We start from the raw sequence: 20,140 nt of genomic DNA on the forward strand, positions 1-20,140 counted from the left end.
TACACCTAAAAAGTTACCCACTGCAATAACACAAGTAACACTTGGTCTGTGTTTTTCTGAGGAGTATTCCTATCGTGATATCCTGTAGCTGATATCTTTGAAAGGCTCTTACCTTTCAGTTTCTGTGGACTCTGTGTGGTGGTGTGCTTTCCTGTTTCTAATGTACAGTGTTTCCTGTCTTGACAAACATTTTTCAGTTCTCTGAATTGGGCTTTTTATGTATTAAAATAAAACAAACCACTTAATCTACCCACGCCCTTCTTCAGACTTGGCAAGTGGGCTGTGGGCTTCATCTTCTTATAAACAGTTCTCTCTCAAATTTCTATCTTGAATGATGGCTTTTTACCCTTTTTCTCCCTATTTTCAGTTTTCTTTTTTATTGCCACAATATTCTAGTCCTTCCCTTCCCACCAAGCCCCTGAAAACAGTGTGGGCCAAATTTAGCTTTGGGGTAAATGGGTGCAATTCCATACCAGGTCTGAATGTAGACCTTTATTAAATTTAAGGACCTAATCCAAAGTGTCATTAGAATCAATGATCCAAAACCATCCCCACAAGAAGTCATATCGGAAACCACAGCTTCATGCAGTTCATATGGACTTCGTGAGGACTCGTAATAGTCTCCTCCATTGTGTTGGCCTATGAGGTAAAAAGGCTGGAGGTTAGTCTGGAAGCCCACTCACCGTCACAGCAATGTGTTGTGCCGCCATCAGTCCACTGGGATAGCCAAGGCCATCTCTATAAAAAACCTTTCTTTTAGTGTTAAACCAACCCCAGGTCAGTAGCGACTCAAAGCTGCTATTATCTGATGACCACTCATTGCCCTGTGTGAAATGGGTTTGGTGCTCTCCGCCCATTTTTCAGTTTTCATATCACTTCAACAATCACCATAGTTGATCCTAATTGGTATCTTTGTTGGTAATCTCAGCAGAGGCACCAAGGATCGAATGAGTCATGGAGACTGAGTCCTGTCCCTTTTAGAAGAGGACTGTCCAGGTTATTGTGAGGTGGGCTGAATTGCTGCTACCCAGGCTGTTCCTGTTCTGGGGATAAACGCAGGACTTCCCTCTCCTGGGCTGCCAACACGCCACCTTTTATCAAAAATAAATTCATATGAGAAACTTCAGAAAAATAAGAAGCAACTTTGTTTAACGTCTCTATGAAAGGGTTTTATCAAATATAACAAGACCCATCACTAGAAACACAAACACGAATCCATGTATGCCCTTGAATTTATTTTTATCCTCATGACTGTAAAGTATCTTCCCCTCACAAATCCTATTTTAGTAATTTAATGAACGTATGCCTTAGTGATTAAAAAAAATCTCAGTGATTGTAATAAGATTCATACATTGTAGAGCTTTGAATTGAATCAGGAATCACTGACCTTTTAAAACTGAAATGCAACTCCTGTTCCACAAAGAAGATGCTTATTTTTGGTGAGAGGGGCAGGGGGAAGGGAACGTAATAACTGCAAGGGTATGCCATAATTAGAGAATTACATATTGAGATTGCAGATGAATTCAGTCCAAAAGTGTTCTGCTTACATCGATGATCCATTAAATTGGTAGAAAGGCATGACTCCTTGATAAAAGTATTTGACAGACGGTGAAACACTGTGTGGCTCAATGGGGGTCTTTGGTGAGCTCTCATAAATTTATTAACATACATTTAGCAAACCTAAGCATCTTTAAAATGTGTGTGCTGCTGGATCTCTTTCGTCTCTTTACCTTTTCTGACTTGTCCCAAGCATAGATCAAAGATTTTGAAGGCAATGCTTTTTGAAAGAAAAAATAAGATTGCAATTGGAAGTCTATTTTAAAACACAGACAAATTGTAAAAAGGTCATTTCTAGGAGTAACAGCTGTGGTAACAGCTTACTTGTCTTTGCAAACTCATGCTGTGCTGCAATTTATTGATTAATTTCTTCCATGGCAAACTTAGTTCACTGTTGTAATCTTAGTCAGTGTTGGTCTATCTTGGTTGTAGCAGATTGAACTACAGCCTTTCTCTATGCAACAACTTCCACAGGATTGGGCAGAGGTGAGCTGCACCGATTTCTCAGTCTATTGCCAATCAGTCTCTCTTTCACAGAGGTTCCAGTATGTTCCCCATCAGCCACAGATAGTTCTCTTCCTCTTCTTTGTCACAATTATTCTTTAATTTCAGCCTTTGTTTCAGTTTGTCAGTCTTTGTCAATTAAAATGAAAATGTTCTGTCATCTATTGTCCGTGTCCTCAGAATAAACAATGACTTTATACCCTCCCCCCCAAATTTCACCTGTAAATCCCCGAGGTTTTAGAGAGTATAATTTAATTTCAACCTGTAATGCTGGGAGCTTTTAGAAGCATAGAATGTATTGAGAACAATGCCTCCAGCACTCTGGCAACACAATTATTTCCCAATTAAAATATTGTCACTCCACTGTTTTTTTTTTTTAATTGGAGATGGAGCTATTCTTAGAGAGTTTACAGTGTAGAGTCAATTCAACTTTCAGCAGTGCCATACTCTTGCTCCCAGCAAAAACTAGTAGCCATTACTTGCAATAGCTTTAGAATAAAAGTTTTTCACATTAAGAGAATTCATTTCATATAATGTTGCCTCCTCACAGGTAGGAAATCTTCCCTTGAGCATTATTTAAAGTGAAAAAAATTAATTTTGGTGTAAGACTGTATACCACAGTTCCCCGACCCTTCTGTATTCAAACAATGAAACTTATGAATAACTTGCCCTTATAAGAGAGAGAGAGCAGGTTCTGCAGTCCCAAATGTAGCAGTTTACAATAGTGTTACTATTATTTGGGGACTTTCTTGTAGAATAATTTAAAGCCAGCACTATCACGAATCTAAAATTGGTTGTCTAAAATTAGGCACCTGAATCCATATTTGGGCACCTAATTTAAGGTGGTGAGCAACCAGTTTATTGGGAGCTGCAGCTGGTGACCATCTCTGAAAATTGGGCTGCTTACTCAGGTTCCTTTATAAAGACTATAGGCACCCAAGTTTGACAATTTTGGCCCTAGCCTATAACTTTATAAGGGTTTCTTGTATCACCATCAATGAAGAAATATAACCAAACGAAATATAGGAAATAATTAGGTGGGTGCCTGAGTCATAATATTTTTTCCTGCTTCTATCTGCTTTTGCATGACCACCGTCTAAAAACAAATTGACATTTTCACCAAATACATTTCCTAAGTACCCTAGTATAGTTCGTAATCTTTTACGAAGGACAAAGAATACACACTACGTAACCTGAGTCAATACAGGCAGTGCAAACTCATGCAGATTTGCTTGAAATGCTGCCATATTAAACATTGAATATTCTTATAGATGCTAAATATCTGAATATATTCATAATTAAGATTGCATATTCCACAATGAATATGTATCACATTTGGAATACACTAAATAGCATTCCAAAGGCATGATTCAATAAGCATGAATTCTGGGAGCACACTCATGGTGGGTGCAAAATGAAGCCAGTTCCCTCTTGCAACAATCACTGTGACTGTCTGAATAGATAGACTTGTGTACCAACATGACTTTAAAGGCAATGTGTTTCATAAAGTGTTAAGCGATGGATTTCACAGGTAAAACTGGATCCTGTGGCATTGTACTCAAAGGCCAAAGTCTCAATGAATTCTATGACACAGGAACATCCATAGTCTGCCTTAAAAATGGCATCATTATTGATAGCAATTTCTGGCACAGATATTGTTCATTTAACCCTTCCTGTTTCATTTTTAAAAACAACACATGATTGTCTACCCTGTAGGTTTCACAGCCCATCCTTAGTTCTATGCTCAAATATTTTGTTTAAACAAAATACTCTAGAAAATTGTAAAGGACAAGTAGTTGCTCTCAGGAGATGTGATTTGCAAGATGGATGACAAGATTATGACTCCTCATCTAATTGGGATGATACATGTAATTTAAAGCATCTTTACAGTACTTTAAGCAAAGGCATTAAGTCCTCTGCTCAAGTATGCTGATTTGTACAACTGAAACAAACAAGTAAAAAACAGTTTTTAAAAGCTGCTGACCAGAAAAATATTTGTCATTGGAAATCTCTCTGTCCTGCTAGTCCTATGGTGCTAGAACCCACTGGCATACTTTGCAAATGACAGCAGTGTATATAGCTAGCACAGCTCTTGAAATCCTTCTAATTTAAAATATATTATTAAAATTGGTTTTACAATGGAAGGCCATGCAACCTCAGTAAGAAGACATGGCCTCGGACCCTCATTATCTTCAGCATAGCTGTATAAAATGTTTCCTGTAATGTTCAGTATCTATCCTCCATAAATGCAAATAAGCAAACTTTTGGGGTGATGAAAGGATTGTTAGGACCAAGGGGGAAATGCAGCATTATGTTATTAGCATTTGGGGGTTATTTTTGGGGAGGTGGGGATTGCTGTTTTCTTTAGTGTGTTTTTATCTTTCTTGCTATGCTATCTTACCTATCCTAGAGCACTCAGGACAAAAATTGTTCATATCAAAAATATTATTAATATTATTGACTTCTTTATTTTATACATTTCAGATTTTAATAATGGTAACTAAAAGTCCTGTTTATAACATTTTGCTCACATATGAAATGTCATGTCCCAGTTCCTTATTGAGTTTTTTTTTTAAGATCATGATTAATAGTTCATTTCACGTTATTGCAAATGTTATTTTTAAATAGTTATGTTGGGAACAAGAATTCCATTAATCAAAATAATAGATAATGAACAAATAAATGGCAACCTAATTTGTCTCATTCATGGATGTGGATTATAATGCAAATAATCCAGGAATCATGTAGGTTGCTGCACTTGAATATGAGTATTATGCATATACTGTATGTCCGTTAGCTCACAAACATCACAGATGACTTCTGTGAATGCAGCTCTTGTCCCAACTTTTTTCCCATTTATCTGCAAACTGAAAGAGGCAACATTTTCCAAGCTGAAAGTTGTCACTGTATTGCAATATTTTTCAGTTATTTAACACTGACTTTTCCCAATATAAGTACAAAAACCTGCAAGGTGCCATCATCTTGTAGCAGAACATGTGAAAGTCCTCATAAGGGAGATTTCGTGTGCAAACCAGTTTTGATTTGTTAGCTTTATGCTTTGTCTATCTAAGACGTCCTTCTCCTTTGCTTAGAAGGAGTTATTTTTCCACTAGAGAAAGAAGAACCCACCATTTTAAATGGCAAAGTTCCTCCTTTGGAAGAAATAGTTCCATCCCCATATGTTTAAAAAAAAGCCAAGTGTACCACACACCAGCTGGGGCAGTGCACACTGTAAGGGCCAAATTTTTAGCAGCAGCTTTTAATTTTCTGCTTGCAAAAACATATTTGCATAATTGTACAGTTCCCAATTTTTAGCAGATAAATCAGTTAGTGGACCGCCATCTACCGAATTTGCATGTGCAAATTCAGGTGAGCAGGCAGTTGTGTTAGAATATTTTTGTGGGCACGTCGTCAAATGGTTCTCTGAAGCTGATTGAAAAGCACTGAGGTGCCCTAAACACTGTAGTGCTTACAGGGTCTGACAGTGCCTCCCTCTCTCCAATCTAGACTGCGTTTGCCTGCAAAAGTTTGAAGTCTCTTTCCCCACCGTGAAGAAATAACATTTTGTGTGATCTCTGCTCATGTACTTTTTTGCTATTTCTCTTAAGATGGAAATTGTACACTCCCATTTTACATTCACATTTGCTGAAGGCTGAAATTTTCTCTCAGTATAGGAAAATTTGGCCCTTAAGAGTGGTCGTCTTCTTTAAACCTGTAATTAGGAGAATTTTTCTAACTTGGCCTGTTTTGGAAGGGAATTGTCAGCCTCTCCCACCCACCATCACAGCCCTTGGTCCCCTCTGTACTTTTATATCTTGTGGGAAGATGATAACCCCTTTCATGTGACTGTGCTACTGGTGGCACTCTATCTGTGGGTGGATTGCAGCTGGACCTTTAGGGCAAACCTTCCTCCCCAAGTACTGATTGGTTTAACTGTGCTACAGAATTACCCCTAATTGCATCCTCAGGCCAGGGTCCTTTTTACAGTTCTTACCCAGAGAAACTGGGGCAAGATGTGTCCCTCCCTTCCAGCACAAAGAATCCTCTCCCATGTTCCCCAGTGTCTCTCTAGCTGGTTCAGTGCGAGATGTTTTAATGATAGTGCTTTCTCTTGGAATTGTGGCTCTGTCTCTCAGGCATGATGTAGCCGTGCAAAAATGTAAAACATCTTTCTTAGTTTACTGCAGGAAATTCAGCATCCAACTAAGGAAGTTTTATCACATCTCTCGTTCAGTTACTATTTCCTACATTTCAAATATACTGCAGCCTGTACAGCAGCTTTTTTTTTCTTTAATTTTGTTGCAAATCTTTCTGACTTACCCCAAACTTTGACTGGTAAATGTCATGAATCTCGGGCCAGCTTTAATTAGGAATTTTCTAAATCTATTAACAAAAGAGATACACTTAATACATTATGTCAACCAGAGCTGGGCTTTCTTTAGCTATTTCTAAGGCTGCCATAGGCACAGCTTGAAACTTGCTGGGATTTTCCATGGGTGTCGTATTTTATGTCGTGCTAATATAAAATGGTCTGTTTCACTTCATCAGGACTTTAGCTTAAGGTTAATGTATTTATGTAAGATTAATCTTGCCATGTTGTTTTAGTCATCAGGATTGTAAACTGCATTGTTCATACAGTGATTTCTGAATGCCATTTTAAAGCTTACCCTGGGAGCTGCAGGCTCCCATTTATTCCCAATTTTATCTTGCAGGTCACTTGATTTTTTAGAATATCCCTTTCTGCTTTTCCAACATGGTAATTATTTATGAAAATTGGTAAAAAATCCCTCACAGGTTTGGACAGAGCTATGTTAAAGTTTTGCCTGTCTTTTCTCTCTCCTTCCGTGGCCCTCAAATTCCCCTTTAAAAAAAAAACAAAAAACTATTGTTCAGTTATAAATCCTTTTTTGTTACTGCAGAATTCTGCTTTTTGGAGTCCTTCCTCTCCCAGCCATTCTTAACCTTTTCTTAAGTGCTCCTTCAGTCACTATTATTTGCTATTCTAGTATGTCAAACAGTTTATAGGAGCCTGACATGCTCTGCTCTCACTAGAGATTATTAAAAAATAACTCTTTGTGATGTATTAGGACAAAATTAATGTGCATAATGCTAAAAAATGTAGCTCAAATATGCATGATGGTTCTGAATAGGAGCAGAGATGTAGTGTTAACAGGAAGATTATACTTAAAAAACAAGAGGAAGGAATGAGATTTTCTCTGTCTTTTTTCTTGTAGGGGAGAGACCATTCCAATGCAGATATTGTCCATACAGTGCCTCTCAGAAAGGGAACCTAAAAACACATGTACCGTGTGTGCACTGGTTACCCTTTGACAACAGCCAGTACCCTGATCGGCGATTCCAACAACCACAAAGTGATGATCCCAACAACCCTGCAGAAGAACAGCTGGAAAACTTCCCTACAAGCCATCAAATCTCTGGAGTCACTGTGCTAGAGTGAAAACAGTGCTCTGCTAGAATGGAGATGCCTCTGCACTGTTAATCATTTTAAAATAAATGAAGATGCTACACAAGATATATATAAATTGACGTACTAATCAGTCCCATGGTTCCTTATTTCCTTTATAATAAACAGTGGAGTTGGCAAGCACTGTGGCAGTGCAAGGCATCTATATTAATCAAGATAAGTTTGAGACACTGGAATAATTAAACTATATGTGATTTGGACAGCGTGAAGAATTTAAGTACTATAACAAAAACCTCCCTGATGCTCAGAATGACTATTTGATACATTTGAAAAATAGCAGTGGATTTGGGGGCTGAACAAGTATTAATTAATGAAACTGCCGCTGCTTGTCATGAGGAAAAATAAACTTTTAAAAAGGAGGACGGGGAGGGGGAAAGAGGTGGCATTTGGTGCTTTGGAGAGCAGTGCTTGATGAAGGACTAAAGAGAAGACCATCATTCTACAATGGTTTGTTTCATTACAGTTTGGGGACCACTTGCATTTCTAAGTCTCTTGTTCTTGACTGCGCACCATTAATAGTATGTGAATATGGAAATTGAAACACTTCCACAGAAATGCTTATATTCTGCTTTGGAAAAGAAAAAGCTGGTTGAACACTAAGAAAAATAGGCTTTGGTGTTTTACTCTCAGGACCTTTTTTGTAACAGGGCTACTTTCTTTGACCTGATCACAAAGGAAGTCTGCACGTTTAAAAAAATTATTCAGCTGTTTAAAGCCGCTGATCTGTACGTTTTTAATAGAAAAGGAGTCGCTGAACAAGTTCAGGCTGACCTAGGCCCTTAGGGTACTGTACGCTCCTGTATTTTTGTTCAGCAAGCCTGTTACCCTTCCTTTCTGGGCTTGGTGACATTTTGAAAAGATGACTAACTTCTTTTGTGGTGGCAGGTTAATGTTCATATAATGTGTCATGTCTTGTACTTGGTGATCACTGGTGGTGTTAGGAGGAAAAAAAAGAGCTTTATATACCTCTTCTACAGTAACTCTTTTAAATGCAAGTTTTCAAGGTGGAGGTTGTGGCACATAGGTTGGTAAACCATGCAGTGTAAGCAATTAACAAAATGTATTCCACAGATATAAATATTTTCTTTTCTCATTGCTGTGACACTATGTGTGATGGTAATATTTCTGAGAGTTTCAGATTTTGCACATATAATTTTATGCATTATCAAAAGTTACTGCTGCCTTGAAAGAAAATGTTCTGTGAAATTTTTTGCAAAAGCTTTACTAGGTGTTTTTTTTTAATTGTAACATTTTGTAAAGGCAGGAAATGGATTTAAAAAACTCGCATGCTAATTATATTTTTCAAAAAAAGCAATAATTTTACATGTACAGAAATGATGCTAACCTTTAATACCGGCGAGAGCAACAGTTTACTTAATACAATAATGGAATAGTGCTGTTTTTGTAGTAAATGGGCTTCTGACACAAAGATTTGTTTAAAAAAAAAAAAAAAAAAAAACATAAAGCGTGATTTTTCTGTTCTAACCATTTTTTTTGTTTGCTTGTTTTTTTTTTTTTTTTGGTTTGGTTTCAAACCTAGTCAATAATTGGTTTTGGCTATTACTTGTTACTTGTTGTGAATTACTTGACAGTTCTTGTTACTTTGCAACACTTGCAAAAATTCAAATATAACTTTATGTAATTTTTTTTACTAATTTTTCCTCATACTTTTACACCAGATGTATAGCAGAATTCTCTGTAGTCCTGGTGTAGTTAGGAATGTCTGTGCAAATACTTATAAGTGACTGTCATTGACTGTTTTGTAAAGTTATTTTGAGGGAAGTCGCCAGACACATTCCACTGTGTACACGCACACAGACACATACACACAAAATTGCTGTGTGGATTAATGACTGATCATCATTTTGGGGTTTGCACTAGCTTTTTTGGTTGCTTTCTGAGTCATTTTTTTCTTGGATAAAAGTAATGATGACAGTTCAGGAATGCACGAAAGCTAGTTGCTTATCTTATTTGTTTGTGTTTTAGTTATTAAAATCTCTTCTGTACCCAAAATGGCACAAAAGTGTAGTGTACATTTGTAATTTTAAAAAAATTTTTTTTCCTGTTTTGCAAGCTGATACGGAAAATCATAGTTAATATTTAGAGCAAATGTTGCTTTCTGGAACCTTTTTTCCAGAATACCTGACAGAGACGAGGATAGTGCTGTCACTGCCATTACCGGGGTACTAATCAGCAAAGTTACAATCATAATTTAGCTACATGAAGAACAACAGTAAGGGAAATCAGTTTAAATAATTATATGCTGTGTATAGCACAGAAATGAGATTTTCACTAAATTAAACAGGAAATGGGAGGAGTTGGTGAGGGAAAGCCAACCTCAAAGACCAGCCACTTTCAGATGTGAATCATAGGCTTTCTTGTTCTTTCTTTATCATTGTATTGTATTGATTTTTTTAATTCAGTTAGACCATAGTATTTAAAATGTTTTGTGTTCTTTATTTATTTAGTTAATTGGTTTTGATCAGCTTTTTTAAACAGCATGATGAATTTTTAGCATGACACACTCCTGTAAGCCATCTTCTGACTGTTACAGACTTTCTACTACCTCTACCAATCTACTGTTTCCTTTCCTTAACAGGTTTTTACAGTGTTGCAGTCTAATGTAACTTAGCCAATAAAGGGTATGATTATCTGTATTGCAGATTCTCAGTGTATCTGCCATCCCTCTTTTTTTCTCTCTTTTTGCCTTTACTTTTCGTCATACTTAAAAAAGCAGGTGACAGATTCTCTGCCACAATATTTTTTCTATAGTGAATGTTTTAGATTGACCAAAATTTTGTCAGACTCAAAGTAACCTCTTCTTGAAGATAATCAACTAGTGTAGTGTTGTGTTTCTGTTTGCATCTTAGAATTCTTACTGTCAAAAATGTATGAATAAATTCTTGCATAGTTTAAAAAAAAAAGGGGGGGAAAGCAAATCATAAAGCCAAAACAGGCTTTAGTTTTGTGTTTCAAAACCACTTAGTGAAAAGCTCAGCACAAATTGCCATCCCCACCCAAAAAAAGACACTGCTTACATGAAAACAGCTAATTAAAGGAAATTACCCTTTGGAAAGTATCAGCTTGTATTTGTCAGTCAGGTAAAATCTGTCTCTTGAGTGATCTCCAGACTTTGACAGTGTGTACATTTCATGGTAATCTGTGTAAGCGTGATACCGTCTAGCAGTGCCTCACGCTGCATACAACACTTTTATATTTTGGAATGCACATATACATTTGTCTTATTCAATATTTTAGAGTATTCTATACATTTTGGACTAGTTTGTGAACCTTTTACTTACATTGGTATGCATGTACTCTCAAATGCTGACTTTTGGGAGTAAGGCATTCACAACCTGGCCTGTACATTTTTCTCTGTACTCATGTATTTAACTATAGAAATATTTGTGCAGCCCTATGAAACGATGACATATTAGGAATTTCTCTTTTGCAATTCCCAAAATGTGTGATTTCACTAGCCTGTGGGGAGAGAGAGACTGGAGTGAAGAGTCTGAAGCAGGATACCATTTCACAGTTGATTCTCTGCTGCTTTTAAATTTGTTGGATTGCAAGTCAAGACGATTGTTCTTCATGTAAAAAAACATCAGCCCAGTTTTTGTAATTCATCGGTTTCATGCAAAGCAATCCATTGTCCTCCAAGTCACTTACTGTGTTTTTGCTTTCATCGTTCAGTTTCATACTGGGTCGAATTTTGTCCTCGTGGGTAAAATTCCTACTGATTTCAGTGGGAGCTTTGACTAATGTGTGCTTGTTAGGACCCAGTATGTTTCAGAAAAAAGTTAGAGGGACTCTATGATAAGACAGAAATATTTATAACTCATGCTTACCTCTTGTATTAAGAACGTCATATATTGGAAGACATTGTGCATTGGGCCAGCACAGGTGCAAAAGGAAGCGGGATGACTCGAGATGACTCCCCTCTGTTCATGGACCAAACATTGTCCGAGTGTCTGCACTCTGCCGAGAGCACAGACTGCCTCTTGCTACTGCCTTCTGGAGCACTACCCATTGCAGAGGGGACAGAGACAACTGGAACTACAACCCTATATGTCTCCACACGAGAGAGCAGAGCTGGCTCACCACATAAGGGTGTATATGTTGGCATTCCCTGAAGACAATTAGCAGGCTGCATGCTGGGATCTCAGCTCTGTTACAGTAGTTACTATATTGCAATTGGATTGATCTGGGGAAATTTTCTATCATCTGTCACTGTAGGGACCCCAAACTAACGAAATTGACTGATCTCTTTAACCTTCTCAAGGTAAAATGTAATCTTTATTTATTTCCAATAGCACCTGTCATGTGCTAGGCATTTTCCAAACAAAGAAAAAGGTACAATCCCTTTCACTAATGATCTCGCAACCTAAAGACAGACAAAAAGATGGGGGGTAGGGAGCAGCAGCAAAACATATATGCAGTTATGTTAACAGAAATGCATAGGTATTAAATAGGATAAGTATTTCCAAATTGCTTCTTATAGGCTTGTTGTCAGTGTGAATAAGAGGTTTTCTTGTGGGGATAGATAGAATAGGTCAGTTCTTCAAGGTGTTGAGTAAGAAGCAGCAGCAGGACTTGGTGACAGCTTGGATGTATGAGGCAAGGAGAAGGATGAGTCAAAGATGACCCCCAGATTGTGGGCTTGAGTAAGAAGGAGAATGTTGACCTTATAAGAGGAAGGGGTTAGTGGAGAGGGTTTAGAAGAGATAAGGAGTTTATTTTTGGCCACATTAAGTTGAAATTGACGGTGAGATATCCAGGAAGAGTTATCCCAGATACAGGACTATATGGCGACAAGATAGAAATGGTGGAAAGATAGAGTTGAAGCTGAATCAATAGAGGTTAGCATGGGAACTCAGAGTGGTGAAGATGTCATGAAAAGTGTAGTCAACAATGTGAAAAAGCAGCATGATGTCTAAAAGGATGGGGATGAAGTAGAGATCATGAAACTTACTTAGGAGAAGGTCTGTCTGCCCCAACCTACTTTATTAGGGCCTCCGTCTAATTATGGAATAAAATAGACAAACTGGAAGCAACAGGAATCTTCCAACAGTTTAAAGCTGATGTGTCATCTTATCCTGCAAGACAGGTGCTCATTGCCTGAACCTGAATTATTTTATGACAAAAAATGAGAAACACCTTTGGGACCCTCATTCCCTTGATTGGTAAACTGTCAAAGGATATGACTATGTGTGGCCAGGGCAAAGCTGATGATGTTATTGTAGCTCAGGCTGGACTGAAAGACTTCTCCAGTCCCCAGAGAGTTCCAAAAAATGCATCTTTTACAGAAATAAGCAGACTCTGACTATCCCCAAAGCAGAGAACATGATGGATCATCACTTTAGAGGACATAATATTTTTTAAGCAGATGCTGCATTGCAACAATCCTTTGAGGCTGCTGGAGGATATATGTAGATAGCACTCTCCAGAATACTGTATTTGTAGGTCACATCATAGGGTATTGCATGAAAGAGCTGGGGATGCCTCACGCCTTTAAGAAAATACATGTACTGTTAAAATGGCTTTCCACTTTTGTGATTATACCTTTGAAATTCTTACAACTGCATACTAACATTATGGTGAGCAGCAGCGTGGCTTTATGTTTGTGCTCCTGGAGAGAGGCTCTATTACCTGTGTCATCAGTATTTCCTTCAAAGGTGAGTTACTCTTGAAGAGGTCAGAAAATGGTACCCATCTTCCTTTCCTGTGAAATGAGATTATTGCATATAGCTCATTGTCAGCCCAAGCACTGTGCCTTAGAAGATCCTCAAGGGAAGGAAGATTCTCTAGGCAGAGGAAAAGGCTTTATTAGTCTTGTAAGTGGCCCATTTTCAGTTACGACACAAGAGGCAAAAGAATGTGGGACAGCTCTTTCTAAATCCACAGTTCAGCAGCAACTCTAGGAAGCAGATTCCTCTAGTGTATATGGAAGTGGCTTTGGATAACAAGTAGATAGCTTGGTTCCTGCCACTAGGATATTCCATAGAATTCTACTGTGGTGTTCTGAAAAATAAATAGATGTATAAAGTGAGAATGTCTGTCAGAGAACCTATGAAAACAACATGGGACAGATATACAGGAGAAGTAAACTCATGTTTACAGAGTGGGGAAAGACCCTTAATTCTTACCACTGTGGGGTTAGTTTTTATGATTTGTAAGGATCATTAAAGGAAGTATTGTTTGATCCTTCCTGTTACCCAGGGCCTATCTGCACTGTGCTTCAGAAGAGAGGGTTGACCTCCAGAATCTGGGACTAACTGAAGCAGCTAACTGAAGCAATGAAGAACCCTCCATATTCTATTCCCCACTATTCCCGTAGATTTGGGTGTCTGGGAGGCAAAAAGCAAAAGGGGAAGATAGTGAGCAGCCTAAAGTACATTAGCATATAAAGTGTCAGAGATACCCATCCCCCACCAGTTCTAAATAAGGCCTTCTGTGATGGAAGAGCTGAATTCTTGTATTTGATTTGGTATCTTCTTGTTTCATGAGCTCTCAGTCCTTTCAGCAAGGCCCAGCTGATGGGCAACAAAGGGAAATCCTCCAGGTACTATGGTTTCTGAGCAATTTTTAGACAGATACTTTGGAACATTTCCCTGGGATTACTCAACTTCAGTCCAGCATTTTACCCACTATCATCAAATGGGCAATGAGGGTAATAACACCAGGCTCAGCTGGTAGTTGTGTGCACTTTAGCAGGGTAGTACAGCTGTAGTGGCTAAAGACATATTGATACCTTCATGAATCCTGCTGAGCAGGAGACTAACCATTTCTACTTTTTTTTTTTTTTTTTTTAATATGGGGGAGGTGGTAATTACGTATTTGGTAGAATCTTGTCAGCATTGTTCCCTCCTGATACCACAAACCTTTGTGAGAGCAGTGCTACAGCTGCTGGCACAGTAGTCTGCCCCTCTATATGTGAGTTAATGACGGGGTGTCAGCTTAACAGCTAACAGTGTAGTACTTAAGATTTCATTCGTATGTTGAGGTCCGAGCTGAAGTTTGAGGAGGGAGACCTTAAGAAAGCCTGGCATGACTGCAGCATGGAACAAGCTTTAAGAACACTGGAATCGCTGTGCTCCTGGCTGGCTCTGGCATCTCCCTGGGTTGGAGTCCCTGGATGCTCCTTGAGATAGTTTGCCCCTGAATTCTCCTTGTCCTGAAGTGGGTGGAGGTATGTGGTTGAGTTGCTGCCCCTGGTACTGGCTGCTGCTTGCCCTGAGCTAGGGATCTGTCTGACTCCTGCTATCAGCTGTTGATGTTCTGTCTGAACTTGCTGTCTCCTGTCTGAGTGCTGAGCTCTTCCTGCCCCTTGCTCACTAGGCCTCCAGCCCTGGTTCTGCCTGCCCCCTGGCTCATTCCCTTGTGGCCAGGGGGAGGTGGCTAGAATTCTGCCACAATGAGTATCACTCTAGCCTTAGCTCCAACTCAGTGGCCATGGGATGGGGTTTGGAGGATTATGTTCTTTATGGTTATTGTCATCCCAACCAGGTCTCTCTATAGTTAGACTGAGGACTCCCAAGCAAAGACTTCCTAGAACAGCCCTAACTATAGAGAGTGTCTCATCCACTCTCCCCATCAGGAGATTTCAGCCACTAGCTTGGAGTGGTGCAGAATGTGGCTGAAGCCAGGAACATCCCAGCCAACTGGGAAGACTTACCAGGCCTCTCTTGTGCATGCTGCCCCTTGCAGGGCCACACTAAGTTACATGAACTCAGGCCAGTGATCCTGGGATGGCTTGTCTGAGTAAGTGCCAGCCACTGTGCAAGTACAGACTACTGCAGAATTTGGCCCAAGTGTAGGCAGGGGCAGCAGTATGATTCAAGAAGCCTGCTTTTACTTTTTTTTTTTTTTTTTTTTTTTTTTTTGTATTATTCCTGTTGATCTGAGCACTAGGGATAAATCCAAACAGACCCAAGGGAAATTCAGGTGAAGTCTCCATTTGTCGCTGCTAAAGATAATTTGATGGATGATTTTATAGATCTGTCCTTTTGCTCAGTGTTGTAGGTGATGTTGGACAAAGCCATTTACCAGTTCAGGGCAGCAGGAAGGACAGGCAGTGAGCAAGTGTCAAAAAATGACACAGGCTTTTCACTCGCTGCCAGTAAGGCTGATGATTTACTTCATAGTGCACTGTTTATGGGCTACTCCATTTTTTACATTGTCTCCAAAAATTTTAGTGCCTTCATAGAAAGAGACACCAAAGTTATTCCCTGTATAAGGTACTCCGATGGCTTTTGTATGCCCCAACAATACAAAACGATGTGAGGAATTACATGTGGAGAAAGCGTAAATGAAGCAGTTTGAGAAACCACAATAAGGTCATTGCTAGTGCTAACTTTCCTAAGCATGAAATGAAATTCTTTGTCAAGTGAATTTATTCTCTGCAGGGATAAAATTAGCTACCATTGTTAAATCAACAGCAATTTTGAAAGAGACACAAAGGTAGCTGGAGTCATCACTAAGCCACGTGAATTTAGTTCTTGGAGTTGTACCCTGTGAATATTTTGAAGAAAAATAGTCTTTTGCATAACTCTTACTGGATTTTTGAAAAATAAAAGTAAGCTCAAATGATTAGAAAAACATTCCTTGAATGTTGTAACCAGGAATTTGTTGCACTGGTCAGAATGACTCCAGTAATTTGAACTTGCAAGAAATAGCTGAACACTTCATTGATACTTCATTCCTGGGAACAGGCATCATTATAATAAGTAATTGCTGGTAGGCTTTAAATTGACTTGACCAACGTTCTTACAGAAGCTGGTTTGGAGAGGTCAAATCAAATACTTAAAAAAAAAAAAAAAAAATCTTAAATTCCTTGGCAACTGTACCAACTGTATTTGGTAATTATCAGAAGAAGCTTCTGAGTGACTCATTGGGAAATATGTATTTTTAGTTATTCTCCAGATCATTTCGAATGCTTCTTTACAGACAATAATTTTTTGCAAGATTATAGAGTTTCTATTATGTTTTAAAAGTCCATATTTGGATTACAGAGCTGCTTAGCAGCCTCAAGCAAGATAGGGGCCCCTTTGAGAAAGGCACTGTACAAACACATAGAGGCAGTCCCTAAAAGAGCTTACAGTCTAAACAGAGAGGACCCAGAGTAGTCCAAAAGAAGTATTATTAGCTCCATTTTCCAAATATAGAACTGAGTCAAAGAGATTTAGTGACATCCTAAGATCACTTAGGAAGTCTTTGGCACAGCCAGGAATTGGACCCATATCACCTGAATGCTAGTCCAGTACCTTAACTACAAGATTATCCGACTCTCTGAGATCTGATTCCAAAGTCCTTCCTGAGGTAAATCTGCCATTTATTTCCAATTAGTTAATTATTTCCAGGGTATTGAGATGCCCTTTTAATTTTTAATCTAATCTCATGGGTGCCATCTCAATGCAAATTATGCTCACCTAGAAAAAATAATAAACTAAATTCTAAAATCTACATTAATGTTAAGGATGAGAAACAAACCCAGCCATGCTCCCGGCAATGCTTGGGCACAATGCCTGTGTTGTTGATTATGTCTTTTATATTTAATTTTCTTCCTTTAGTGGATTTATTTCTCCACTTACCATTAATGTCATATTATAAAACAAAACAGGAATCTATATCTTGGTTCTCTTAGTACAATCTGCCCTACATAAGGGACAGTAAGTTGCTTCACTGGTCAAGGAGCAGTCCAGGGTTTTCTTCCCTTGTCCCGCCTTATTTCAGGGGAATAGCAATCTATTACTGATCCCTACCAGTACAGAATTACTACCTCTCCCTCCAGCAGCTTGGTTGTAATGGTTGATGGTTGGGGAAGGAACTTTTGACTCCTCTTACTCTCCACCCACTTGTTGGGGGAAGAGTAGTGAGCATGTAGTACTTACTTATCCCTAATGCACTGGACTCCCAAGTCCTGGGAGGCCACAGAGGGGCTTGCTAGGAAGTCGTACTCTCCCTTATGTTCCTGTACAGCTGCATAGACTGAGCTACAATCTGGCCCTTAGCCATCAGGGAGTGCATAAAGTGCTAGGTGTGAACATTTGCATTTGACCAGGGCTAGGAAGGGATGGCTACTCACTGTCCTACAATACTTCATGCAGGAAGGTCTTACCCAGGCCCGGGCTCCCTATGTTACATTCTTTCTACACTTCCAGAAGCTACTCTATATAAAGAGAAAATAAGAATGAGGGCCAGCAAGGTAGTGCTACCACTGATTGCTCTAACTTAACTATGGGAAACTTTTTTTGCCCTATAATTCAATAGAGAAAGTTTGATGCTTAATTTTTTTAAGTCCTTACTTTTTAATTACACAACATATCTGTGAACAAACATATCACTTTTGTCTAGCTGGAAGCGGGTAAGATTTTATTTAAGGACAGACATTAATAAACAAAAAGAATTAGGGCTGTCAAGTGATTAAAAAAATGAATTGCAATTAATCGCACCTTTAACCAATAATAGAATACCATTTGTTTAAATATTTTGGATGTTTTCTATATTTTCAAATATATTGATTTCAATTACAACACAGAATACAAAGTGTACAGTGCTCACTTTATATTTATTTTGATTACAAATATTTGCACTGTAAAAAAACAAAATAAACAGTATTTTTCAATTCACCTCATACAAGTACTATAGTGCAATCTCTTTATCATGAAAGTTGAACTTACAAATGTAGAATTATGTACAAGAAAAACCTGCATTCAAAAATAAAACAATGTAAAATTTTAGAGCCTGCATGTCCATTCAGTCCTACTTCTTGGTCAGCCAATCGTTCAGACAAACAAGTTTGTTTACATTTGCAGGAGATACTGCTGCCTGCTTCTTGTTTACAATGTCACCTGAAAGTGAGAACAGGCATTCTCATGACACTGTTGTAGCTGGAATCGCAAGATATTTATGTGCCAGATGCGCTAAAGATTCATGTCACTTCATGCTTCAACCACCATTCCCAGGGACATGCGTCCATGCTGATGATGGGTTCTGCTTGATAACCAGTGCAGACCGACACATGTTCATTTTCATTATCTGAGTCAGATACCGCCAGCAGAAGGTTGATATTCTTTTTTGGTGGTTCGGGTTTTGTAATTTCCACATCGGAGTATTGCTCTTTTAAGACTTCTGAAAACATGCTCCACACCTCGTCCCTCTCAGAGTTTGGAAGGCACTTCAGATTCTTAAACCTTGGGTTGAGTGTTGTAGCTATCTTTAGAAAACTCACATTGGTACGTTCTTTGCATTTTGTTAAATCTGCAGTTCTTAAAATGAACAACATATGCTGGGTCATCATCCAAGACTGCTATAACATGAAATATATGGCAGAATGTGGGCAAAACAGAACAGGGGACATACATTTCTTCCCCTAGGAGTTCAGTCACAAATTTAATTAATGCATTATTTTTTTAACAAGCGTCATCAGCATGGAAGCATGTCCTCCGGAATGGTGGCTGACGCATGAAGGGGCATTGTAGTGAGGCGGTGTGGCTCCCCACTGCCCCGGAGAAGGAAGAGCCCGTCCGGAGGCCGGAGTGGGCGGAGCTAGGGAGCTCTGACCCCGCCCCTCAGAGGGTCAGGCAGTGACCCGGAAGTATAAAGGCTCGCCTTCAGAGGTCAGTAAGGCCCCAGCCGCTGGAGAGGCCAGACGCCTCCAGCCTAGCCCGCAACTGGGAAAACCCTGCAGCCCAAGGCGGCTGCCAGGACTGGCCGGGCCTGCCCTGCGCCTGTTACCCAGAGGAGTTGCCGGGCCTGCTGCTTGCTGAGGAACCTGTGGTGCTGGACCCCCCCCAGAGGACAACACCTGGACCCAGGTACGACCCGAGGGGGAGTCTGGAAGTAGCCCGGGGGCAGCCGATCCTAGTCTGGCTGCAGCACTGCCAGAGCCCATGTCAGTGTGTTGTGGCCGGGATCTCCACTGACTAAGCAGCGGAACTTCTGCCGCTGCTAGGGCCCTGGGCTGGGACGCAGTGGAGTGGGAGGGCCTGCGTCCCCCCTGCCATCCAACTCGTGGGTGGCAGTCTCCCCCTCTTCCAGGCCTTTGGAGGCTTGGGCCTACTGTCATTGCTCAGCTCTGCGTGAGCCCCTGACTCATTACTGTTTGTACTTACTGCTAAGCCCTACCTGAGCTCCTGACTCAGCATTTGTTGCCCCATCCAGACCTAGGGCCTGGGCTTATTGCTACTGGTTATAGTGCCAGTGCTTAGCTCCAGCCCGAGGCCCTAAGCACCTGACCCAGTGTTGCCCCGCCCTGACCCAGGGCCTGGGCCTACAGTATTTGTTCCTGTTACAGCAAGGGTTGCCGAGGGAGACCCCGTGGCCAGGCTAATTCCCCAACATCAACTGTGTGTAGTGAGCCGGTGTGGCTCCCTGCTGCCCCAGAGAGGGTCGAGCCCCAGCGAACCCTTGTACAGGCATACAAATGTTTAACATATCTGGCACATAAATACCTTGCAATGCCGGCTACAAAAGTGCCATGCAAACGCCTGTTCTCATTTTCCAGTGACATTGTAAATAAGAAGAGAGCAGCAATATCTCCTGTAAATGTAAACAAACTTATTTGTCGTAGCGATTGGCTGAACAAGAAGTAGG

At 39.8% G+C, this 20,140-nt stretch overlaps 1 protein-coding gene across 4 annotated transcripts in view; it reads left to right on the forward strand.

Moving 5' to 3' along the window:
• ZNF516 (zinc finger protein 516) overlaps positions 1 to 9,031 on the forward strand; it is a 126,782-nt gene extending 117,751 nt beyond the window's left edge. For all 4 annotated transcript variants that reach the window (XM_034762502.1, XM_034762499.1, XM_034762501.1 and 1 more), the window contains one exon: positions 7,296 to 9,031. In XM_034762502.1, the coding sequence (XP_034618393.1) occupies positions 7,296 to 7,355 (60 nt within the window). In that variant the 3' untranslated portion in view covers positions 7,356 to 9,031. The remainder of the gene's footprint in view (positions 1 to 7,295) is intronic.
• Positions 9,032 to 20,140: the final 11,109 nt, after the last annotated feature.

Source organism: Trachemys scripta, chromosome 2, assembly GCF_013100865.1.
Source record: "Trachemys scripta elegans isolate TJP31775 chromosome 2, CAS_Tse_1.0, whole genome shotgun sequence".
Classification (NCBI taxonomy): domain Eukaryota; kingdom Metazoa; phylum Chordata; order Testudines; family Emydidae; genus Trachemys; species Trachemys scripta.